Source organism: Geotrypetes seraphini, chromosome 2 (assembly GCF_902459505.1).
Source record: "Geotrypetes seraphini chromosome 2, aGeoSer1.1, whole genome shotgun sequence".
NCBI lineage: Eukaryota > Metazoa > Chordata > Amphibia > Gymnophiona > Dermophiidae > Geotrypetes > Geotrypetes seraphini.
In genome coordinates this window covers 320,766,796-320,793,835 of record NC_047085.1, presented here as the reverse complement: position 1 = coordinate 320,793,835, position 27,040 = coordinate 320,766,796, and the positions used below count along the sequence as shown (strand labels likewise).

Below are 27,040 nucleotides of genomic sequence, written 5' to 3'. Positions count from 1 at the left end.
GACTCATTAAGCCCCTTAGGCGACATGGTATCTAATCTGAACATCCACCGGAGTTCACACCGATTAAGCCTCCGGGCAGTGTTCCCTCCCTCCCACCCTACTGTAATGCGGTCTAGAACTCGCCACTTAAGATCCTTTAAGGTATGGCTACAGCTTATCCAATGGCGGACAAGCGGGGACGACTCATTGTGAGTGTGAACTCTAGATTTATGCTCCGTGAGACGGACCCGTATGGGGCAGGTGGTTCTGCCCACATACAGCTTTGGACAGGGGCATTGAATTACGTAAATAACGTTGTCAGAATTACATGTCGTGTTGTGCTTAATTTAAAATATTTCCCCTGTGCAGGGATGGGTCCAAACTTCCCCAGATATAGTAAAACTACACCATTGACATTGGCCACACGGAAGGTGACTCCCGCTTTGGAACCGAACTCTCTCCTGGGATTTATTGTGATTTAAATATTCACCCAGATTTCTTCTTCTCCTATAAGAGCAGATAGCATGATCGTCCAAAGCGGGAATCGCCAACCTAGGAATATGCCAATGTTTTTTAACAATTAGGGAAACCAGATGGGCTAGGGTAGAGAACTCCTGCACAAAGGCCACCGTGTCCGGAGGATTGTCTTCTTTGCTAGTGTCATGTAACAGCCACTCTCTATGCGCAAGCTTTGCTCTTTTATATGCATCTTGAACAGTGGCATAGGGGTACCCACGTTGATAAAATCTCACTTTCATAGTTCTAGCTTGCACCCGGAAATCATCTATAGAATGACAGATTCTTCTCAATCTCAGGAACTGACTAATCGGCAAGCTTTTCTTTAAGTTCTCAGGATGGAAACTATGAAAGCGTAAGAGGCTGTTGCGGTCTGTTTCTTTTCTATATACTGCCCGGAGGCTTAATCGGTGTGAACTCCGGTGGATGTTCAGATTAGATACCATGTCGCCTAAGGGGCTTAATGAGTCATCGGATTGGTTAGCGCAAGCGGACCTTTAAATGAATGTTGGTCTTTGTAAGCTTTTCTGTAGGTTAGAATGGATGAGGTTCCCCCTTCCGGATATGACGTCATTTAGGGTGGGGGTTTAAATTCCAGAGTCAGAATGCCGCGGCTTGTCCTTTGATAAGTTGTGCGGCAGTATGTTATGTATGTTCACAACAATAGGTAAGCGTTATTGTTTAAGTAGTGGGAGGGTTTAGCTTTCCGCAGTTAAATATGTACAATGTTAAAATTTATAGTGCTAATTATGCTGTTTCTTGGATTTCAGCTTTCCCCATGTCGCCTTGACAAAGAATTCGAAACGCGTTGGCGTTCAGGGGAATGTCTTTCAAGGCTGAAAGCTAAGTACTCAGAATTGAGATCCATGAATAACTGTATGAAATAATAAGACTTGAACACTAGAAATGACTACAAGCGATAGTAATTATTGATAAGTATAAAAGAAAAAAAAGCAGAAAAAGTAGAATTAATATGGAGGAGGAGGTACCGTGGGGCAAATGAAGAGTATTTCCTTTCAAACATATCTGTTTGTTGGGCTGTCTGATACCCCTTTCGGACCTCATTAAGAACTCATCTATTAGGTGAATTCTTCACTGGACTCTGTGAATATTTTTTGTATTGAGATATCTTCAAACAACTATTGAGAATATATGATAGTAAGATGGTTCTATAATTTTGTGCAGCCCCATTTTAGGTAAGTTCTGGATATTTCTTGTTTAATGTGCAGATAGAGATTATATTGAAGAAGAGATTATATTCATCGGCGACATTTGGATATAAAGGAGAAAAGGTAGTAGATTCCAGCAGAATTTGATTTTGTCACAGTGTCTCAGTGCTAGCCCCTTCTACAGAACTGTTTGATAGGGAACTTGGTTGACTCACTGAGACTTCTCCATACCCCACTTACCCCTGGGTTTGCTATTTATATATAGACAACCCAATAATTGAAAATACTCCTTAGTCAATATCTATTCCAATCAATCAGGAAAACTTTTATTCAGTGAAATCACTGTGGTACTTTAGGGCTCCTTTTACTAAGGTGCGCTAGCGTTTTTAGCGCATGCACAAGATTAGCGCATGCTATAGTGCGTGCTAGCCAAAAAATTACCGCCTGCTTAAAAGGAGGCGGTAGCAGCTAGCTGCGCAGCATTTTAGCGCGTGCTATTCCGCGTGTTAAGGCCCTAACGCTCCTTTGTAAAAGGAACCCTTAGTTTCAAGGCATAACATTTGGAGGCTTAAGACTGGCCCCTTCTGTCTTCAGCTTGCTAGTATTAAAGAGGAGCTCTGTAAACTTAAGCAGGAATTGGATGCAATTAAAGCACTTCCATCAATCCACAGAATCATACCAATTTACCACCACTGCCTCAAAGAATAAAACAACCCAGGAATAAATGGGTCACAGTAGGCTCAGGTAGACTGTGACATGACACAGAAACATCTACTCACACAACTGTTGACCTTACATAATTCCTTTGCTCCATTAGAGCATTGTGATGCTCAAGAAAAAAGAATTGAGGTGGAACTAGAACTAGTGAAGAAAATTCAAGAAGAAAAGCACCCCTAAAGCTCAAATAAAAAAGTTCAAACCAAATATTTATTGCTGCTAGTGGATTCCATCATCAGAGACGTTAACCTTGGAACTTAGGTCAAGGAGCCAAAAATAGTGAAATGCCTTCCAGGATCTTCAGCTACCAGGTGTACCAGGAAATATTGACTATAGTTCGAGAAGAGACTAAGGGCTCCTTTTAAGAAGGCACATTAGGGCCTTAACGCGTGCTAAAATGCCGCAAGCATTAGTCGCTACCTCCTCCTCTTGAGCAGGCGGTAGTTTTTCGGCTAGCACACGCTATAGCATGCGCTAATCTGGTGCGCGTGCTAAAAATGCTAGTGCACCTTCGTAAAAAGAGCCCTAAGAATTCTAACACTGATGTTGTTATTTACCTGGGAACAAATTACATGGCCAACAATACCTCACTTCCAGCACAGAAAGCTTTTTGAGAGCTGGGGGAGAGGTTAAAACATTTTGTAAAGACTGTAGCTTTTTCAGAAATACTGCCTACTTATGGAAAGGAAAAGGAAAACTTACAAAATACAGAGAAGCCTGGTGTCATCAAGAAGGCTTAAGTACTAGGAAGATGGAAAAACATTTTTTGTATTTTTATTAAAACATAGAAAATCAAGAAACCATATTGTAGTGATGGGCAGCATCTTACTATGGCAGGAAAAATAATCCTTGCTGAGAAATTCAGGCAATATGTTTCTAGTCATTTAATCTAGAAGGTGGGGTGGCTTATGTATGCAAGACCATTCCGATGGCTATCCCCCAGCAAAAAAACAAAATGTAAAGGTGAGGATGGGATACTGGGCTAGATGGACCATTGGTTTGACCCAGTAAGGCTATTCTTAAGGTACTAAAGATAGCAATGTAAACAACAATCTTAGCAATTCACTTCTTAGCAATGCAACAGGATATGAGACTAAACAAAAAACTAGACAAAAAAATGAGATTGCCACTGACAGGTTGCTGTAAAGCAATGAGCACAAATGCTTACAGTCTAAGCAACAAAATTCATGATCTGCAAACCCTGATGTTAGAATCAGACTTGGATATTGTTGCTATCACAGATACATAGTTCACTGATTCCCATGGATAGAATGCAATCATATCGGGCTATAATCTTTTTTAGGAAGGACAGAGATGGTAGAAAAGACAGATGAGTAGCTCTCTAGGTAAAGACCAATATCCACGCGACTAAAATGAAGGGGCTTGGGGAAAGGAAGAAGCAATATGTATCACTCTAGAAAGAGAAGATGGAACTTAAAATAATAGGCCTATCTAAATATGACCTCTAACCCCCTGATGCTTGCATAATAGACCAGAGCTTTCAACAGCTGTGTTTGATCTCCTACACAGCATGCTATGCTCTAGACTTGCCTGCTTGGTGAGCTACATGTTATTTTATTCCTGTATAAACTGAGGTTTTGCTCTTTGAACTGTTTGTTTGTTGTTGTTTTTAACAATGTTGTATAATTGGCATTATTTGTCATGCTATACATTTGTTTTTAGTACTTGCCAGATATATGAGAACTGTCAGATTAATGCGATCTTGAATTAGCATTTTCTGGGTATGTAAAAGTTTTTATACTGAGCAGCAGTGGATTATGTATATAAAGATGTAATGTTTTACATTATAATTGATATTTTAAGTAGACCTTTTGTGGTTCTGTTATCCATATAGTAATTTATTTATGTATTTAATTATTTTACAGCATGATTCAGCCCCAAGGGGGGCGAACATGGCCATGTCAGACTAATAGGAGTGGTTTAATAAATATTATTTATATTTTCATCACTATGGTCTGCTGTGCTTTTGTTCAGACTGGAACTTCAACTGTTTTACTGTAATTCTAAAGTCGCTTTTCGCTCTCTTAGTATTATCTCCGGCAGCTACTCCATAGTATGTCGAGTACTTTCTATCTCATTGTTGTAACTGCAAACTATGGGCTCCTTTTACAAAGGTGCGCTAGCGTTTTTAGAACATGCACCGGATTAGCGCGCACTAGCCGAAAATCTACCACCTGCTCAAAAGGAGGCGGTAGCGGCTAGCGCGCGTGGGGCAATTTAGCGCACGTTATTCCGCGCGTTAAGGCCTTAGCGCACCTTCGTAAAAGGAGCCCAATGTGCAAACGTCTTCATTTGTAAGATCTTTGAACCTAGAAAAAAGGCATAGATCAACCCAGAAATTAAAGATTAGATTAGATCAGAGGTAGGCAATTCCGGTCCTCGAGAGCCGGAGCCAGGTCAGGTTTTCAGGATATCCACATTGAATATGAATGAGATGGATTTGCATGCACTGCCTCCTTGAGATGCAAATCTATCTCATGCATATTTAGTGTGGATATCCTGAAAACCTGACCTGCCTGTGGTTCTCGAGGACTGGAATTACCTACCCCTTGATTAGACTATTGGCGCCAACTAAGCTTTTTAAATATGTTAGGTGCTTAACTTTAGTCGTCTTTTATATAATCTGGGCCTCAATGTCTATGAACTTACCATGCCCTTGTCTTGCCTAAAACACACCCAGAGAACACCCCTTGAAATTTTGCATGCACTTGGGGGGGGGGGGTGGTTATGTGCATATCTCAGCTTTATAAAATGGGGGCAGACATTTATACAAGATCAATGTTTAAGTGCTGGTTTTATGCATGTTCAAACATAATCCCCCAAGTTACATAAATGGTGCTTTGAGTTGCGTGTGCACCCAATTTCTACATGCAACTTAGCACTGATAATTGGTTTCTTAATAAAGCATTGGATTTAATTTGAATTTATGCACATAGATTTAGGTGCAGGAGCTGCACTTAAAATGTATACCTGATGCCAAAAAAGGGGTGTGGAAATGGGAGAGTCCTGGGCGTATCTGGATTAGACCTCAAAGTTAAGCACATAATCATAGAAAAAGGGGTGCCTGCATGTCGGTACAAATGCTCACACTTAAAGATTGACTTGATATCTAATTTCCTGGAGAAGTCGGATATAGAGGTCCAGACTTCAGCTACTTTATTGGTACAATTTGCCATAGATTCAGATAGGGAATGGATGCTTAAGTTGTTTTTCAAATATAAGGATGTTCCCTTTTTATCTAATGTTATAAGAATCTATCCAGATGTGTCTCGTCCTATCCAAAAGCGAAGGAAACAAAACCTCGGGCTACTTAATTTTCCTAAAACAGCTGGTATTTTACCAGCTGATATGTTAAAAAAAATTCTGTGGAAGTATTAAAATTCCCACTAGAAGCAATACATCCTATAAACAAAATTTACTATCTTCCTGAAAAACAAGCCAGAGGATTTGCATGGAAGTGATAAGCTGCAACCTTTTGATTTGAGTAATCTGTCTGAATTTCTGGAAAAAATCTACTAAAGAAATCAAAACTCATTCCACTCTTCTTGTCTCATTTGTATTTGAACAGGATCTTAAAAAAAAAAATCTTTATTCATTTTTAAAACTTACTAGCTGATGCCCCGGCGTTGCATGGGTATTTAATTATAGCAATAACACTGTAAATGGATTCAAATAAAGATACTTTATAGTGGTGAATGAAATTATTTTTTTACAGCTTTATAAAAAGTACAATATTCAAATTATAATGTGAAATATTTGACAAAATGAATACAATACAACAAACACAAAACTTGATTATAAACAACAATTTTAGTTTCACCTCCAGGAGCAAGAACATATAAATTCTTGGGTGAAGAGACCCCCAGAACATATCACCCCAGGTAGTGAGGGATCTGCATACCAAGTTTCGTTCAAATCGGTCAAGCCGTTTTTGATTTACTGTGAGAATGGCAGCTGTTTACATTTTTTCCATTGACATGAATGGGTGAAATCTGATTTTATGTTTGTAGCTCCGCCCACGTGTGCAGGTGGGCCGCGAGACCCCCAGAACATATCATCCCAGGTAGTGAGGGATCTGCATACCAAGTTTCGTTCAAATCGGTCAAGCCGTTTTTGAATTACTGAGAATGGCAGCGTTTTACATTTTTTCCATTGACATGAATGGGTGAAATCTGATTTTCTGTTTGTAGCTCCGCCCACGTGTGCAGGTGGGCCGCGAGACCCCCAGAACATATCACCCCAGGTAGTGAGGGATCTGCATACCAATTTGCGTTCAAATCGGTCCCACAGCTTTTTACATTTTTTGCATTGACTTGAATGGGTGAAATATGATTTTCTGTTTGTACCTCTGCCCACGTGTGCAGGTGGGCCGCGAGACCCCCAGAACATATCACCCCAGGTAGTGAGGGATCTGCATACCAAGTTTCGTTCAAATCGGTCAAACCGTTTTTGCGTGATCGCGGCACATACACACACACATACCTCCGATTTTATATATATAGATAATAAGTGTGACAGCAAATAATAACATTTTAACTTAAATGCAACACTTAATATTCTTCAATAATCCATCTTAAAACTTATCTCCCCCTCCCCCCATTCCATAACAATTTTTGCTGTTGGATGTACAGCTTTCTTTTTGCAAATTGTAAACCGCAAGGAACCACAAGGTTTTGCGGTATGCAAATGTTATATTATGTTATATTAATAGTCACCTTTAATTTCTTATAAACTGTCTGCAAGCCCATACATTTTTTAAATGATTTATATTCAGGTACAGTAGGAATTTTTCCATCCCTGGAGAACTCGCTGTCTAAGGGCTCCTTTTATCAAGCCGCGCTAGCGGGGTTAGCGCGCGCAATGTTTCATCACGCGCTAACCCCTGCGCTGGCCAAAAACTACCACCTGCTCAAGAGGAGGCGGTAGCGGCTAGCGTGGCCGGCGGTTTAACGCATGCTATTACGTGCGTTAAACCGCTAGCGCAGCTTAATAAAAGGAGCCCTAAGTTTGTACCTGAGGCAATGGAGGGTTAAGGGACTTGCCCAAGATCACAAGGCACTGCAGTGGGATATGAACCAGATTCCCCTGGTTCTGAATCTGCCGCAATCCAGTAGCACCAGCATAGAATTCAATTTGATCTCCCACTGATACTTTAAATATTTCTACAGAAAGAAATATAAGAGCACCGTGGCAAATAATTGTCTTATTTTTCAGTTTGACAAATTCAATTTCTTCAACGAAACAATGGTAACTCCTTAGCCTCTGCACCATGACCTTGCAAACAACAATTTATGTGATGGGTTTTGCTTCACATGGCTGTGCATGCAAACAACTCAAGAAAATAATACAGAAATGTGCCATAGTATACGCTCAATTGTTTTGTTTTCTGTTCTATATTACTTTTGGTTGGAATAATTTATCTGCAAAACTTGGTTTCAGAGTTTTTTGTACCACTCTACTAAAATATCTGGCTGTGCAAATGGGAAACAGTTTGTAATACTCTAGCAACAGACTCTGCAGTGCAATGTCATTCACTACTATAAAGTATACTGCATGAATAAGTAGACAACATGAGTAATATGTGATATATAAGGCGTCTTACAGTTCAGCAGTATTCCTGAACTGGGCCAAACTTTCTACAGGAAGGTGCAATCAATAGGTAACTTGTCTACTGCACCCACAACCTGAATTCAAAAACCTGCACTGGGTTTTCAGTCAGGAAGTCGGCTGGCCAACTCAGCCATCTTCACTTTAGCTGGTAAAGCTGATTTGAGAAGGCAATGACAACCTACCCTGCTACTGGTCTGCCAGGAAACAGTCACATAAGTGGTGCCCCCCACTCTTGCTCCCCCCCGGGGTTATTCACAACTTTTCCCTTGATGCAAACACCAAGTTGTGAATGACACAGCATCTATAACTTGTATGGCAACTTCTTGGCAGACTATTAGTAGGATGGGTTTCCATTGCCTTCTGTAATTGCTTTTACCCCGGCTAAAGCCCAGTGTCCTTACCTTTACCTACAGAAAGATGCATGACTGGGGAGGGGGGGTTGGTAAGGGCTGGGAATTAATGGTCTAAGAAGGGGTTTCACTGGGGTTCATAATGATCCAGGGTCCTGGTGTGTTATAATGTTCCTTTGGGTTATTCCTCTGTTGGGCTTGTCAAAGAGTTATTTATTCTTTTTGTACAAGTCATGGCCTAATCTATTTATTGTTCACATTTCTTGAGGTTATGGGGTGGAGGGGTAGGAATGTTGTTATATTATGTACTTTTCCCTATTGTATTTTCATTCTTTCAGTGTCAATATTTCTGTATTATTTTGTCTTCTGATGTTACAATTTGAAAGTGATGCAGGACTTTAGATGTTCTTTGTATTAGCTATATTCCTAAATTTGCCATTGGTGATTATATTTGTTTTCTGCATCAATAAAAATTGTTTGATCGTACCTACAGAAAGATGCACCTCTGTGTAAAGGTGTATAATAAGCACATTGTATAATTCTACATTGAACATTTATACTTCTTTAGGAAAAGAAAATATTCACTGTAGGTTTTAATGTCAAATCTTTCATGCAAATAGTCAAACTCTCACCAGATTTAAGCAATAACTAGATCTCATGAAAGTAACGCTGAACCAAAGGGGAATGTCTGCAGCAAATAAAGGCCCCTTTTAACTAAGGCAATTGGTGCGATCTGGCACAGTAGTGGCACTGAAGCTCTTTAAATCCCTTTAGACTTTGCTGCGGTTGCCGTGTGGCACTCGGTATTGCAGCTTAGTAAAAGGAGGCCAAACAGCAGAACAATGGAACCTTGGTTTATGAGCATAATTTGTTCCAGAAGCATGCTCGTAAACCAAAGTACTCGTAAATCAAAGCAAGTTTCCCCATAGGAACTAAGGGAAACTCGCTTGATATATTCCCCCCCCCCCCCGGAGGCCACTGGCGTTGCTCCACACCCCCCACCCACGATCTGGCATCCCCCCGGCTCGTGTGTCCCCCTCCCTCGCTGCAATCTGGCATCCCCCATGCACCCACCCACCGTCCCAAACACATTGTCTTACCCCCATCTGGCACAGGCACCAGCACCAACGCACAGGACATGCCGGTGCCAGTGCCCAAAGTTCTGCTCTCTTCCTTGTACTGGGCCTTGAGCATCTGCGCATGCTCAAGGCCTTCTAGTTCTTGTTCTCTCTGAGAATCTCAGAAAGAATGGGGAGGATGCCAGATCGCGGAAGGGGGCGCTCATCAATCGAATCAAGCTTGGTTTCCGAGGCACCGATTTTACGAATGTTTTGCTTGTCTTGCAAAACACTTGCAAACCAGTGCACTTGTAAACCGAGGTTCGACTGTATTTATTTACTAAAGACTGGTAAGAATGGGTAATTACTGCGGGTTAATTGCCAACATTAATGTCCAGTTACTTTAAAGACTCAGCATTAACCCCATCTTTTACTAAGCCACCACAGGCTGAAATGCTAAATGCTCTGACACTCAGCATTGATCTTCAGGGAACACTTGAAGAATTCAACCGACAGCTAAGTTTTGCTTTTCCTTTATTCTTTTGTAATGTACACACTAGTAGAATGTTCTCTTGTGAGATATGAAAGGTATTTTACGAGTGGAGTTTTCTGAGTCATTTTCTATATCAGACCCTTTATCTTATTGAACATAAGAATTGCCACTGCTGGGTCATACTAATGGTCCATCATGCCAAGCAGTCCACTCCCGCAGCAGCCCTTAAGTCAAAGACCAGTGCCCTAATTAAGTCTAGCCTTACCTGCGTGCGTTCTGGTTCAGAAGGAACTTGTCTAACTTTGTCTTGAATCCCTGGAGGGTGTTTTCCCCTTTAACAGCCTTGGGCGTTATTGGAATAGAAGCTGGGTTGGATAAAGCCCAATTATTCAAAAACCTAGTACTGATAAACTATTAAACCAATACTGGAAAGATTTTTCTAGGTTGGATTACAATAACTGGTAGAATTTGGTGTGTTTATATGTTAAGTATGAAAAAATATTTGCAGTTAAGTGAGGCAATTTGAGGAGATTCAACAAAATATGGGAACCCTTGCGTAAATGTTGGAATTAATATCTATTTTGTGTTATGATAGTATGGTGCCTTTGCTGCATCCCACGACTAATGTCTTGTATTCATTGCATTAGTATTGTTTGTTTTGTTGTATTTCTTTAAAATGTAATAAAATATTTATGGCAAAGGAATTGATAGCCATATACTGGCAACTACAATCCTGAACACTGTTCACTCTAAGCCAGGGGTGTCAAAGTCCCTCCTCGGGGGCTACAATCCAGTTGGGTTTTCAGGATTTCCCTAATGAATATGCATGAGATCTATTTGCATACAATGAAAGCAGTGCAAGCAAATAGATCTCATGCATATTCATTGGAGAAATCCTGAAAACCCGACTGGATTGTGGCCCTCAGGGAGGGACTTTGACACCCCTGCTCTAAGCTAAGTGGGAGTCTCCACCTACAATCCTGCTGGTGGTGTGTGGGGGTGGGGGGTGCTGTTTCACTATCACATTTTCAATAGTGAGGGACAGGCACGCTCTGCAGGAATCCAGGGAACCTGCCTGTTCCTAGAGACTGAAAGCGCATTCTTGAAGCACCAGCCTCCACTGACAGCAGTGCAGTTAGACAGAGGACTCCTGTTCAGCTTAGGAAGAACAGTGGATTTAGTGCTGCTGAAAGGAACCAGAAGTGGCTATTTACGCCCCTTATTTGATCCACAAAGTGCAGAGCTAGTGCTACAGAGGCAGTGCTTCTGGTCCTGCACCCAGGGCTGGAAGAATGCATGTGCTGATTTGGCATGTCACTATTCTACTGCATTTGACAACAAAGGGACCGGATATTACCAGCTGTAATAGTTATTTTTGTTGATGTGCACATCTGCTGACAGGAAGCTGGCCTGGGATACTATATCTGCCCCTATTCTCTGCTCATTTCATATAGCAGTAACAGGATGGGTTTTTTTTTTTTTCTTTTATTTATTTATTGTTTAATTTTCTATACTGTTCTCCCCAGGGAGCTCAGAATGGTTTACATGAATTTATTCAGGTACTCAAGCATTTTCCCTGTCTGCCCTGGTGGGCTCACAATCTATCTAATGTACCTGGGGCAATGGGGGGAATAGGTGATTTGCCCAGGGTCACAGGGAACAGTGTGGGTTTGAACCCAGGACCTCAGGGCGCTGAGGCTGTAGCTTTAACCACTGCATCACACACTCCCCAAATTTATAAGGACAGTGCTGGCATGATTACATGGGATTCCACAAATATGATTATCACTTTTTTAAAAGATGCCCTTTGGACCCTTTCTTCAAAAATAATTTTTTTTTTGTAAAAGCAATTAAGGGTTGTTGTTTTTTGTAAAAAGACCCATGGGCCTCATAACAATTATCCTATGTTTTGCCTAAGTATTTTGCTGTGGTACAATTCTTTTAATGGTGCTTTTAATCCCAAATAGACTGCTTACACAATATCAAACTATTCATTGGGTGTTCATGCACTCAAGGAGTAAAGTTTTCAAATTTGTAGAAAGAAAAAAAAAAAAAAACAGGCACAGCAAAAACCCTGTCCAATCTGCACTGCAGAAATCGAACACCAACCCCCCACTATTTGCTTGTAATTTCTTGCCAAAATAAAATATATCTGCTACTATTGAAATTTTTCAGCCAAGACAAAGTACACATAGGGCCATGAGCATCTCATGTACTAAACTACCACCCCCTCTCCCTTTTACAAAGTCATGGTAGTGGCTGCCACGCGACAAACATTTTACTTCCTACAGAACAGATGTGCTCATTTTTGTTAATGGCCACATGTTTCAAGTTTATTAAAAGTTTGTTGTACACGCAATATCAAATACTTCAATGGCAGCATTAGCGTATGGCCATTAAATCAGAAAATGGAAAATCTGCCATTTTCCTGCCACAACAAAAAGTGGCCTTAGCACATGACCATTGTAAGGTCACGCTATGGCACTTTTTGCCGCAGCTTTGTAAAAGGCCCTAGATCAAGGTAGTGAAGCTAATGGGATGTTTAAATAATTTCTGATCTGGCAGTTAATCAGGGTATTCTCTGTGCTCTCTTGATTCCAAAGCCAATAATAAAAAGCCCCTACTCATTTGCATTTGAAAACGCCTTTATTCTGTAGGTATCTTGCCCTTAAAAGAAATCAGATCACTGCTTGACTTTGAGCTAGATGTACTAAAAACGGTCGTTAAGACTGTGTGGGCCACTGTGGGCCGATTTCTAAACAGTGATCGATGTTCAAACGGCTTCCCATGCAAATGAGTTTTGCGGAGGGCAGCCATAATCCCATCTGATCGCTTGCTTAGAAAACGGCTCTTACACATGCACAGAGCCGGTTTGGGAAAGCCTGGACAGCTGAGTCGCAGGGGAAGCCCTAAAGCAGCTTCCTGCCACTCAACTGTTCGGGGCTTTTTTATTTTCTTTTTTTTTTAAGGCATAGATGTTGTGTGTGTATGTGTTACACATGCACAATATCTGTCCCATTAAAAAAAAGTTGAGCAGCTCCACCCCGATGACGGACACCCCGAAGACATTCCCCCCCCCCCCCATGAACCCTGGAACAAAATAAAGGCAGGAGGGATGACCACTCCCTCCTTCTGGTGCAACCTCCCTCCCCAACCGAACCAACCAACCCCCCCAAGACCCTCCTGCCAGGACCCCCACAATTAAGCCTCCATTGTGCTCCCACCATAGATATAAACAAAAATATGAGGTAATGCACATACCAGTATGGGACTTCATTAGGTTATCTTCAAGATTTCATACACAAAAGATACAATATTTTAAATTTTATATATACTGTGTAAAAGTGCTCAGTACCCAATCTCCTGCATAGGAGCCATATAAAGATTATGTAGGGACCATCATTGCACTTTGATAGTCCCATATGGTGCCTCTCTCTTAATTTGAGTGTAGTAATTACCTCCACTCAAATACACAAGTTCTAACAATCTTTAGAGAGACATCTGTTCGATGGACAATCCAACAAATAAAGCTCCACATTCTTTATTCAAACAAGGCTCCGCAGGAGTACCTCCATCATGTGCTCAAACTGTGAATTATGTGCTTCCAATTTATCCTCTCCCCAACCTAGACCTGAGTTTCGCTAAAATAGGTTTCATCAGGAGGAGGAGCAGTGAACACACTCCCATGCTCTCAATCGGAGGCCTCTGCTCGCGGTTCATGGCATGGCCTCGTGATGATATAACTAAATCTCTCTTAAGATTGTTAGAATTTGTGCATTTGAGTGGCTCGTATGCATGTTAATATTCACATCCCTGCGTATCCTTGGCCCAAGTAATCACCTTGTTCATTTTGGTTTCCTATTGCTCTTTAATTTGTGTGTCTCCTTCGGAGAGGTACACAGACTCTCTCATGGCTACCTCACCACACAAATATCCCTAGCAACGAAGAATGCAATGATGACTTACTGTGTTATCTTTTACCAGTAGAGCACAGCACTGGATCCCAGCCATCAGCATCTTGTGGGGATTCCATGCAACAGAATCAGCCCTATGAAAGGTAGTAAGAACGAAACAGATTTTTAGAGAAGTACATCAATAGAATATGGAATTTCAAGGGACTGTTCAACATATTGTCTTAATTGTCTTGTATGAAGGGTTTGCATTGAGTTATTTCTACTGATTACTATGGAAAACAAACCAAAACATCCAGCTTCTGTTATGACAGAGTTCACCTTTCCTGTGGAGGGGTAGCTTAATGGTTAGAGTAGTACCCTAAGAACCAGGGGCACTGGGATTGACTCCCAATGTAGCTCCTTGTGATTCTGGGCAAGTCACTTAACCATACATTGCTCCAGGTACAAAATAAGTACCTTATTTAACATGTAAACCATTTTAACTGTAACCACTGAAAGACAGGACATCCCATCCCTTTCCTTTACCTGTGGATGCCTTTCAAAAGCTTGCAGTGCTTCTTTGACAGTAACGCAGCACCACCCCAAGATGCCTGTTAAGATATAGACAAAGAAATCTTATTTGAAAGTACAAATAGACTATCCGATACATTATAGTTTACTACAAATCGTGCACTCAGCACTTGTTGCTCTACCCCCCGAGATCTGTCCAGAAAACAATGATGATACTCAAGCATTTTCAACTAGTGTGGAATTTTATTTGGCCGCAGCCAAAATAGCACTATTACATCACAACTGTCATCAACTGAGCAGAATAACCAATCATGAAATGTGATCAACTGTACATCGAAACTGAACATCTGAAGATGACATAACACTCCATGTATAACACTTATTAGATTTAACCACCACATGATCAGGTGCACAGCATATGCCTCTCCATCCTCTCCCAACACGGGGTGCCGTACCAGCTTCCCCTGCTCGCTGGACCTATCCCGTTCAAGGATGTGTCCTCTCATCAGCAGTACGTTGCTGTGAAGATCATGGCCTGGCCTCCCTGCCATCCAAGCAAGGTGACATGCCCCATTTCATAAGCACTATAAAGGTGTATGTCGTTGACTCATATGCTGTGCTTATCCTCCCCCTCCAGTCTGGCTGCGACAGTAGTAGAGGGTGGGCAGGAGGGAAGCTGCGTCTGCCTCATGCGATACCGGATCGAGAGGGGCGACCTCCCCTCCGCTCACTCCTATTCTATCCTGCCCCCCTCTCCCCTTACTCCTTGACGATTGGCCCCAAGGCTTCGGCCAATTTGTCTTCGCTCCTCCCTATGCTATGTGGATCGGAGCTTGTCTTCATATCATACAGATAGAAAATTCTTCCAAAATACTGGGAGTCACACTTGACTCAAACTCAAGCTACAACAGTGGTTCCCAACCCTGTACCAGAGGACCACCAGCCAATCAGGTTTTCAGGATTGCCGTAATGAATATGCATGAGAGAGGTTTGCATGTAATGGAGTGACAGGTATGCAAATCTGTTCCATGCATATTCATTAAGGCTATCCTGAAAACCTGACTGGCTGGTGGTCTTCCAGGACAGGTTTGGGAACCACTGATCAACAACATTCATATCACCTCTTTAGTGAAAAAAATCTTCTTTAAGATGAGACAACTGAGGGCAATTAGACCAATCCTAAAAGAGACAAGTTTCAGGACAGTAGAACAATATGTCCTCTCCACCTGGACTACTGCACTATATGAATATGGTGGCATTACAGAAAAAGAACGAAAGAGACTCAGACTACTACAAAACATGGCCGCAAGACTAATTTTCAAAAAAGAATCAATACGAAAGGGCAAATCCACTATTAGAACAACTGCATTGGCTACTGATGAACAAAAGAATGCATTTCAAGATTGTTTTGTGAACCATGCAGGCTATCTATGGAGAAAATTCGGAAGGGTAACATCCCACATTCCTTCTTCAACTCACACGTGACACAACACTTCAAACTATCCCTCCCGTCAAAGCAAGCCTACAGTACCGGTGTTTTCTTTTAGGGAGATTTAGTCCTTAGTAGAATGAACGATTTGGTACAGGAGGTAATGGTGCTGGGGCCACTTGGTCAGATTTTATATAATCTCTGGAGTAAGTACACACAGGAAATCCAATACAATAGCTTTTAACTTTAAAACAGGAGGCTATGATAACATGAGGAGAATGGTAAAAAAGAAACTTAGAAGGGCAGATGCAAAGATCAGAAATTTGCATCAGGCATGGATGTTATTCAAATGATAGCTGGCAAGGTTAACAAGTAAGGTGAAGGAATCTAGTACAGCTAAAAGAGAAAGTGGAAGAAAGAGGAATGGCAAGTCAAATGCAAGGTGCTGATAAGGAAGGAATAGAGAGACCTTGAAAAGAATATTGCTCTCGAGGCAAAAACATATACTGTAGTAAAAAACCTTTTTAGGTATATTTAATATGACCATATGTCCCGTTTTGAACGGAACCGTCCCGTTTTTGGATCCTCTGTCCCGTTGTCCCCTTGCACAGCTTCGGGACGCCAAAATGTCCCGTTTTCAGAGACAGCGTCCCGAAGCTGTGCGTGGGGACAACGGGACAGGCAATTACAGAGCCTGGGCTCTCTCCCTGCATCCCCACTGCCGACGCAGCAAGAGGACCAGACAATGCGAGTGAAGCCTTCTTCCCGATGTCAATTCTAACTTCGGAGAGGAAGTTCCGGGCCAACTAGGCAGCAATTGGAAGGCTTCTGGGTTGGCCGTTGTGCAGTCGCTGCATTCGCCGCACCTGGCCCTGTTGCTGTATTGGCGTCGGGGAAGCAGGGAGAAATTGTCATCGGCAGTGGCGTGGGGGGAAGCAGGGAGAGAGAAAGAAAGAAAAAGTTAGGGGAGTGTGGCAGCGGTAGCTTGGGGGGGAAGGGAGGCAACGGTGGCTTGGGGGGGCAGGGAGAGAGAAAGAAAGAAGGGGGCAGGGAGAAAGAAAGAAGGAGGGCAGGGAGAGAGAAATCAGGTATTAAAAACATTGTCAGTATCACCAGTTCCACTAGTGCCTTTGTACAAACAGCACCAGTGTTAAATAAGCTTACAAAGATTTAGTAGTGACTGATACCAGAAAGAAGATGCCTTCTTGACTGTGTGTTTAGGTTTTAATAAGGGGTTCTGTCATTGTGGTTTTAGGGAAAATGCAGTGGGTTCTAATTTTCTTGTCTTATTGTCATTCTCTAGCCTGCCATATATTGTTTCCAGAAAGCTTTTGAAACACAAAGATTTTTATTCTTTCAAATACCCAGAGGAAAAGAAGTAGAATGTTGACATACTGAATCTAGGCAAACTTAATCATCTCTCAGAAACCTGGCTGGTATGAAATAACTTCCACTGGATATCGAATGTCAGCATCAATCACAAATGAAAGAGAAAGAAGGGGGAGAGAAAGAAAGAAAGGATGCACAGTTAGAAGGAAGTGCAACCAGAGACTCACCAGACAGCAAAGGTAGGAAAAATTATTTTATTTTCAATTTAGTAATCAAAATATGTCAGTTTTGAGAATTTACATCTGCTGTCTATATTGTGTACTATATTTGTCTATTTTTCTATAGTTGTTACTGAGGTGACATTGCATATTTTAAAGTCATCTGTCTTGACCTCTTGGAAAAACCCCCGAATATAAATGATAATTAACATTTTCTCTGCATACAGTGTGCTTTGTGTTTTTTAAAATTTTATGGTTACCATTATGAATTAATAAGATATTGGTGTACATGAATAATTAATGGAAGAAATTAAGGCAGGGCTGGGATGGGGATAGGGTGGGATTGGGGCAGGACTGAAAATCAGTAATGTCCCATTTTGATGAAAAAAATAAATGGTCACATTAGGTATATTAGAAGCAAAAGCCAGGAAAATAACCAGTTGAACTGCTAGATGACTGAGGGGGTAAAATGGACACTCAGGGAAAACAAGGCCATAGCAAAGTGATTAAATGAATTCTTTGCTTCAGTCTTCACCGAGGAAGATGTGGGGGAGATATCAGTGCCAGAAATGGTATTCAGTGCTGATGAATCAGAGAAACAAACAAATCTCTGTAACACTAGAAAATGTAAATCACCTGGATCTGATGGTATATATCCAAGACTAATGATAGAATTGAAAAATGAATGTCAGAACTATTGTTAGTAATTTGTAATTTACCTTTACAATTTAGTATGGTACTGGAAGACTGGAAGGTGGCCAACTTAATGCCAATTTTAAAAAAAGGTTCCAGAGGTGATCTAGAAAATTATAGACCAGGGGTGTCCAACCTTTTGGCTTCCCTGGGCCGCATTGGCTGAAAAAAATGTTACTAGGGCCGCACAAACATGCAAACACTGCAGCAAGACAGAGGAGGGAGCCGGCAAGTCAGTAAACACCCGGGGGAAGCAGAGGAAAACACTGCATCGCCCTCGACCGGGGCTGCACAAAATACTTCACGGGGCCGCAGGTTGGACACCCCTGTATAGTCTGATGTTGGTGCCGGACAAAATAGGAGAGACTATTATAAAGAACAAAATTACAGAGCATGTACATAAAGATGGATTAATGAGACAAAGCCACCATGGATTTAGTCAAGGGATATCTTCTACAGTTGTTTTAACCCTTTCAGGACCAAGGGACATATTTGTCCCATAACTTTAAAATCCTATAAATTTTGATTGGGATAGTCTACAGTTCTAAATTTGATATGTACGGATTCCATATGATACTGCCTTTATGTAAACAAACTGGTTCCGACATTCATTCATTAGCGTCGTTGCTAGATTGACGAGAAGATTCACTTGCCACACTGTCCATAAGCCAGAAGTGTGATTTTTTTAAATAAAAATAATGATATTTCACAAAAAAAATCAATTTTTTGGCATCTGCAAGCCCTTTTTACCATAAAAATGTCGTCAAAACCACAAAAATTGGCCTACGATCCTTATGGTCCTGAAAGGGTTAAGGGGTGAATAAATATTTGGATAAAGATGAGTCGATCAATATTGTGTATCTGGATTTTCAAAAGGCATATGACAAAGTACCTCATGAAAGACTTCTGAAGAAATCAGAAAGTCATGGGATAGAAGGTAATGTCCAATTATGGATTAAGAATTAAGAATTGGTTAAAAGATAGAATACAGAGAGTAGGTTTAAATCAGGGGTGTCCAATGTTGATCCTCGAGGGCCGCAGTCCAGTCGGGTTTTCAGGATTTCCCCAATGAATATGCATGAGATCTATTAGCATACAATGAAAGCAGTGCATGCAAATAGACCTCATGTATATTCATTGAGGAAATCCTGAAAATCCGACTGGACTGCGGCCCTCGAGGACCGACATTGGACACCCCTGGTTTAAATGATCAATATTCTCAATGGAGAAGGGTACATAATAGGGTTCCTCAGAGATCTGTGGTGGGACTGCTGGTTTTTGGGGTTTTTTTAAAAACATATTTATCAATGATTTAGACTTGAGAATAAGTAATGAGTTAATTAAACTTACTGCTGACACAAAGTTGCTCAAAGTTGTTAAATCACAAGAGGATTGTGAAAAATTGCAAGAAGACCTTGCAAGACTGGGCATCAAAATGGCAAATTATGTTTAATGTGAGCAAGTAACATAGGGCTCCTTTTACAAAGCCGCACTAGCGGTTTTATCGCACGCACTGGAATAGTGCACGCTATAGTATGCGCTGGCTGGAAATCTACCGCCTGCTCAAAAGGAGGCGGTAGCGGCTAACATGTGCAGCAATTTAGCACGCGCTATTTCGTGCGTTAAGGCCCTAGCGCGGCTTTGTAAAAGGAGTCCATTTTAACATAGTAGATGACGGCAGATAAAGATCCGAACGGTCCATCCAGTCTGCCCAACCTGATTCAATTTAACTTTTTTTAAATTTTTTCTTCTTAGCTATTTCTGGGCAAGAATCCAAAGCTCTACCCGGTACTGTGCTTGGGTTCCAACTGCCAAAATCTCTGTCAAAACCTACTCCAGCCCATCTACACCCTCCCAGCCATTGAAGCCCCCCCAGCCCATCATTAACCAAAAGGCCATATAGAGACACAGACCGTGCAAGTCTGCCCAGTACTGGCCTTAGTTCAATATTTAATATTTTTTTATGATTCTAGATCCTCTGTGTTCATCCCACACAAGTGATGTATGTGAAATAGAGGAACCCAAACTATAGATACATGAAGCAGGGTTCCACGTTAGGAGTCATCGCCCATATACATTGATATTCTCAGTTTAGTGTACAGCAGCCACTAAGAAAGCAAATATGTTAGGAATTATTAGGAAAGGCATGGGAAACAAAAGATGAGAATGTTATAATGCCCTTGATGCCCATGATGCGACTGTACCTTGAATACTATGTGCAATTCTGGTTGCCACATCTAAAAAAAAAATATCTACTGGAATTAGAAAAGGTACAGAGTAGAGTGACAAAATGGCTTGGGCTCATGAACTTGGAGATGAGAAGGCTCGGGGAAAGATGTGATAGAGATCCATAAAATACTAAGAGAAGGGTTCTCAAAAGTTACTGTGCCCTTAATGATGCTCACTAAACTGGTTCTAGCCAGTTTAGCATGCTAGCATTTTACCAGACGATTATCAGAATGGCCTTTTCCGAGCTTCCTAGCAGTCTCCAGCTCTGCCATTCAAATGCAGTACAGCGAGGTCATTAATATTAAAATGGTAGTAACATGGGGTGTTGAGGATCACTTGCGGTAGGAGGAAGTGGACATCCCTCCTGCTGGGATTGTACAGGGTGTTCAGGGGGTCCGGGCAGTGGTGGGCAAGGGAGAAGTGTCGGTGGGAGGTGGTACTTTTATTTCTGCTGCTCTCCCTACCAGTTAATCAGCTGAACCGGCTGCAGATCAGAGCAGGGAGAGCAGCTTTGACAGAAGGGAAGAGCTGTGTTTAGCGATTGCTCTTCTGAGCTATCGCTAGGCACAGTTCCTCCCACTCTTTACTGGCAATTTTCTGCACAAATAGCGTGCATATAATTTGCATGCTATTATGCTGAGAATCACACATAAAATAAAAGTTTCTCCCACTATGGGCACTACATCGACTCGCCAGATTTTACTGGCATGTTTTGAGAATCTTCCCCTGAGTGGAGTGGAAAGGGTAGATATGAATCGCTTGTTTACTCTTTCCAAAAATACTAGAACTAGGGGGCATGCAATGAAGCTTCAAAGTAGTAGATTTAAAACAAACCAGATACAATATTTCTTCACTCAACATGTAATTAAACTCTGGAATTTCATGCAGGAGAATGTGTTGAAAGCAGTTAGCTTAGTAAGATTTAAAAAGGTTTGGATAATTTCCCAAAGCAAAAGTCCATAAGCCATTATTAAGTTGGACTTGGGGAAATCCACTGTTTATTCCTAGGATATACAGCATAAAATCTGATTACTCTTTGGGATCTTGCCAGGTACTTGTGTCCTGGGTTGACCTCTATTGGAAACAGTATACTGAGCGTGATGGACCTTCAGTCTGTCCCAGTATGGCAACTCTTATGTTCTAAAGTAAATTGATACAAGCTGACTATTCTAATAAATATATAACCACAAAAAATATTCATATGATAAATCAACATCAGAGATTCAATATGGCACGTTTCCAATCTAAAACGGAGAAAAGACCTCAGTGTTTCCCAGGAGCATACCCAGGAAACTTTCTATGGCAAGTAATCGGTTGCCACAGAGAAATACATCCTCAGTCTGAGAAAAACTGTTGTAAGGACTACAATCACAAAACTTTTTTTTAATTAGATTTTCACAAAATAGTAGGAAACAAGCACTTATCTTAAGTGATCACTCTATATCTTCTGATATTGAAAAAATCTCCACAGTCGAGTGCTATATGATTACAACACACAGGGGAATGATTTAGATTTCCCTTTTAGATTTTTTCAATATCAGAAGAGTGATCACCTAAGATAAGTGCTTGTTTCCTACTATTTTGTGAAAATCTAATTAAAAAACTTTTGTGATGGAGTTTTTCTCAGACTGAGGATGTATTTCTCTGTGGCAACTGATTACTTGCCATAGAAAGTTTCCCGGGTATGCTCCTGGGAAACACTGAGGTCTTTTTTCCATTTTAGATTGGAAACGTGCCATATTGAATCTCTGATGTTGATTTATCTTTTGAATATTTTTTGGTGAAAAAATCTTGCCTTTGAAGCAAAAATACAAGCAAAGAACTCAGAGTTGCTTTAGATGAAATAATAGATCCAGCCACTTCAGAAAAACTAGGGCAATCTGGGCTTTCAATGACAAGCCCTTTCAAACTCCTTTACTGCCAAGTCCTCCCCAGGCCACATAATAGCCTCTAATAAGAGGTGGAAGAATATCCTCCTTCATAACCATACCCACTGTTGACATAAAGTGGAGACTTAGAGAACATGGTGAACCAAAAATTCAAATGTCAGTCAAAGTTCTCCATGGCTTCCAATTTTTGATGAACTAAAGTTTTATCCTTAATAAAACCACTTGACCCAATCACTGCCTGGCTGGCCCGGAACGTCCTCTCCGACGTCAGAATTGATGTCGGAAAGACTTCTTGTCGGCGGGGGAGGTAGGATCGTAGCGGCGGGGCTGGGGGAAAGGAAGGGCAGGAAGACCCGGACCTGGCCGGCTGTGCATCCCCCCAAGCCATGCACCTGGGGCGGACCTCCCCCCCTGCTCCCCCCTTGGTACGCCACTGAGTCTCACAATGCCATAGATTAAAGCACAGAGTGCTAATACATGGTGGTTGAAAATCTCAGAAACCAGCTTGGATGTTGGTAAATAAACCTCTAAGCCAAGACTCATAGGTTCCAAGTTTCAATCATTGATCCTCAAAACCTCCCCCTCCTTATTTTCAAAGTTCTATACAGTACTCCCCAAGTCATTCATGGTTGGCGATTCGCAGTTCCAGTCATTCACGGTATTTTCCGACCGCGAATGACTGGGCAGGAGAGGGCAGCTGGAGAGGCAGGAGAGAGCAGCCGGAGTGCCGGCGAGTGAAGGAAATCACTCGCGGTATGCTCCAACTGCCTCTTCCTGCACTAAAGTCGGGCCTCACCAATCAGGAGCTTGCGGGTCAGTGGTTGTGGCCATTCATACTCTGATTCTTATGTGAGCCAAGGATAATGAAGCCATTGTGACATCACTGATGGGATTGGCTCTTAGGCACTGGTGGAATGAGGCATTATGACATCACAATATCTGCTCTGGATACCAGAGACTGTCATTCTGTAGTGTCTATCTCAATTTCAATCCTTCTACACCAGCATTCTTCAGAGCAAAGCTTGCGGGTCAGTGGTTGTGGCCATTCATACTCTGATTCTTCCCTCTCTCCTTAAAGAATGACATGAAGATGGTTTCCCGTGGTTATCCACGGGGACAGGGACGGTGATGAATTTTGTCACCGTGTCATTCTCTAGTGCGACTGATGGCACGCCATTGTCCTGCACGCATTTGATGGGTCATGCCCTGCAAGAGCCTTTCCATGCATGAAGCTGACTGTATTGGCCCTAGGTGCCATCCTAGTCCTCGGAATGTCCAATCCATAAGTTCAACCCAGAAATGATACTACAAAAGAAACCATAATAAATGAAATGATTGTGAATGAATCAACTTACATCCACATGAAACCAGAGGCCATGGTGTTCACAGATATCTGCTAATTTATCCAGAGGATCAAATGCTCCCAGTACAGTTGTGCCGGCTGTTGCACAGACAAGAAATGGTTTTGCTCCCTGTAAAAATTATCAAAGATATATAATTTGCAGTATTTAAATTTACTCATAGGTACAATTAACATCTAGAAAGAAGGGCTAAGGAAAAACTGAAAAGAAAGTAGAACTAAGCAGATCTATGTTTAGCTTAATGCTTCCAAATTACCCAAATTCAAGGCTTAGAAAAGCTTGCATGAGAAAATTATTTCCAAATTTGAAAAGTTAGACTAATTGCATCCTATATTAAAAATGCACTATTATACTTACACTGGATTTACTTAGAATGGGAGTCATTTCTATAAAGATTGTTCTGCATATGAACAATGCAACCAAAGCGAATGGAAAAATAAAATACTCAGACAGCAAAGGTAGAAAAAAGTACTTCATTCTGAATTTATTAACTGGAATGTTTCTCTGTAGAAACCATGCAGCAGTCCCATTGTTCTGTTTTCTCACTAGCTAGTCCTTTTACTAATGTGCACTAGCCGATTTAGCGCGTGCTAACTGATTTAGCGTACGCTAACAGTTAGTGCACGCTAAACGCTAACATGTCCATTACAGTCTTTTGACATGTTAGCGTTAAGCGTGTGCTAACCCTTAGTGTGCACTAAATCAGTTAGCGCATGCTAAAATCGGCTAACACACTTTAGTAAAAGGACCCGTAGGTGTTGTAATAAGGCCTCCTTTATGAACTGTGCTACAGAGTGCTGCGAGGCAAATGGACTTTGCACATTTACCATGTTGGCCTATGGACTTTGCGCATTTACCGTGTCGTCCCGAGCTATCAGGCTTTATAAAAGAGGCCCTTAGGCCCAGAATCTATAAATGGAGCCATTGTCAGCAGTCGCCTTAAAAGTGGCCACCGAGCACATCTCAATTAGGTGATGGTGCCATTTATAGAACTGCGCCTTCAGGAAAGGTAGGAGCCAGAAATGTAGGGCAGGGTTTTCAAGGCACAAATCACACTTATGGAAGCGCTTTATGGTGCCCAACACCACTTAGGCATCATAAAACAAACAATGTAGATATGTCTGTGTTCAACTAAACCATATCATATGAAACAAAATTTCTGAACACAGAATCTAGAGATGACATAAATGCAAAATTACGAGGAAAAGACCTCAAAGTCAATGCTTCAGTGCCTACATGTTAGAACAACACTACTCAATCACTAGTTCATATCACAGGTCAAAGAAACCTCGTATATGTGCAAATGTCACAGCAATATTACTTTATTATTTTTTTTTTTGTATTTTTGATAGTTTGCACCGAAACAGCAGCTATATGTGAAAAAAAGCACTAATCTTCAACCCCCTATGCCTTATGATGTGAACCACTAACCATTTTAATAGCCTTCCTCTGAAACGACGCCATCCTGTTTATATCTTTTTGGATGTGCAATCTCCAGAATTGTACACAATATTCTAAATGAGGTCTCACACAGAGTCTTAAACAGGGACATCAACGCCTCCTTTTTCCTACTGACAATTTATCTCCCTATGCACTCAAGCTTCATTCTAACTTTTGCTGTTGCCTTTTCAACCTGTTTGGCACCTTAAGATCATCATATGCTATCACACACAAGTCCTGTTCCTCTTTCATGCACAAAAGTTCTTCACCCCCTAAACTGCACTGTTCCCTCAGTTTTTGCAGCCCAAATGCATGACTGTTTTGCCCCATTTCATGTGAGCAGTTTCTTGTATGAGAAATGTATATAGAGTTTTTGTTTTGAGATATGTAAATAAAGTGTGTTCTATGGACTCAAGCTCCCGGGTGGCTTGGCTGCAGCCTGTAACTGAAGCCTGCCTTCTCTTTAGCCTCTGTGACAGAACAGAATCCATTTTGTTGGACCAGGGTTTCACCCTTTAATTCTGATAGCCTAATACAGCTTAGGTTCAGCAACTAAGTCGAGAGCACAGTGTTATCCTCCAAAGGGTATGTGGGTATATTCCCAGCTTCCCTATGTATAGGATGTGCTGGGTGAATGTGAAGATTCTGTAAAGAACTGCCTTGAGATTTTCAGAACTGTGAGTGTTTATTATTTGCTTTAAGTTATTAAAGAAGTTTGTTCAAAGAACTACAGAGTCCGGTTTGATAGCATTAAGGTTACAAGGTTAAAGAGTTTAACTGACGGGGATCCTCAGGAAGATAGCCAGCTTTCACAGTGAAAACCTGGAACAGGCAATGTTTAATTGGTGCCAGAGATTGATACAGCTATGATTAGGAGGCACTGAATATTTGATTTAAAAGATCTGTGGAAATCTGAAGTAAATAAAGAGGATTCCAGTCAGTTTAACTAGGATCCTTAGGGAGATAGTTGCCAAATTTCAAACCATTCCTCAAGCTTCACTAGGTCCTTCCACATGCTTTTCAGGATTGCATTTATAGGTTTCAAGGTTCTTTGAATGGACTGACAGAACAGAACTAAGTTATTTGCATATGATATTCTGAGGGCTGTATTTGATTGATTTTCTTTCTTTATTTGTTAGCTTTGTATTGTTGCTTGAAAATGGCCATTTTCTCTTTATGCAGTTTGGTTTGGCTTTACACAGAGAAAATCACTAAGCCATGTGTTATTGATTTGCTTTTACAATGGAAAAAAATTAACTAACGCTGGCTTTTACAAAGCCGTGGTAGAAGCTTTTACCGCAGGCCAGCGCGGTAAATGCTCCAATGCTCATAGAATTCCAATGAGCGCCAGAGTACTTACTTCACTGGCCCGTGGTAGAAAACCTAAGTTATTTGTCTGTGATAGTCTGAGAACTGCTCTTGATATGATTTGTGCAGGAATAATTAGGACTAAAATTATTGTCTCGACTAAAATATCACTGGTATTGAGCTGATATCTGGCTTTCTGTGGACAATGCAGAACCCAGCATGTCTTACAAGTTGTACTTTTACTGATGTTCTTTCAATCAAAATAAAAGTTAGAAAAAAATAGCACTATAGGCTTAAAATGTTACCCTCCCCCCTCCCCCTTATACTAAGCCATGGTAAAGGTGTCTACCACGGCCCAGAGTGCTAAATTCTCCAATGCTGCTCTAATGCTCATAGAGTTCCTATGAGTGTCGGAGCACCATCAGAGCACTTAGCACTCTAGTTTGTGGTATGAACTTAGTAAAAGAGGGCCTTTATTTGCAATAATTGAGGCCCATGAAATTGCATAAAATCATCTTTCTGCTTTGAGCGGGGAGATGCAGAGAAGAAAATTAAGACCATGGGGACGTTGAAGGGACAGGGATGAAAAAAATGCACTTCACTGTGGGGACTGGATGGGAACATGAAAAAAACTCTTTCGTTGCAGGGAGGGGATGGGGATGAATCTTTGTCCCCATGTCACTCTAGTCTGAATATCAGCCCCAGGGAATCTCTTTGAAATATACCTCACTGAATTGTGGTATTAGGAATCACAAACTGTCCGTTTCCATAGTTCAAATGGAGTATGGTTTGCCACCTTTTCATGGT

At 41.3% G+C, this 27,040-nt stretch overlaps 1 protein-coding gene across 18 annotated transcripts in view; it reads right to left on the bottom strand.

Moving 5' to 3' along the window:
- Positions 1–27,040, bottom strand: part of GADL1 (glutamate decarboxylase like 1) — a 426,028-nt gene that overhangs the window by 80,268 nt on the left and 318,720 nt on the right. For all 18 annotated transcript variants that reach the window (XM_033930116.1, XM_033930120.1, XM_033930121.1 and 15 more), the window contains 3 exons: positions 23,480–23,596; positions 14,353–14,417; positions 13,880–13,961 (listed from right to left, as the gene is read on the bottom strand). In XM_033930116.1, coding sequence (XP_033786007.1) covers positions 13,880–13,961; positions 14,353–14,417; positions 23,480–23,596 — 264 coding nt within the window. The remainder of the gene's footprint in view (positions 1–13,879; positions 13,962–14,352; positions 14,418–23,479; positions 23,597–27,040) is intronic.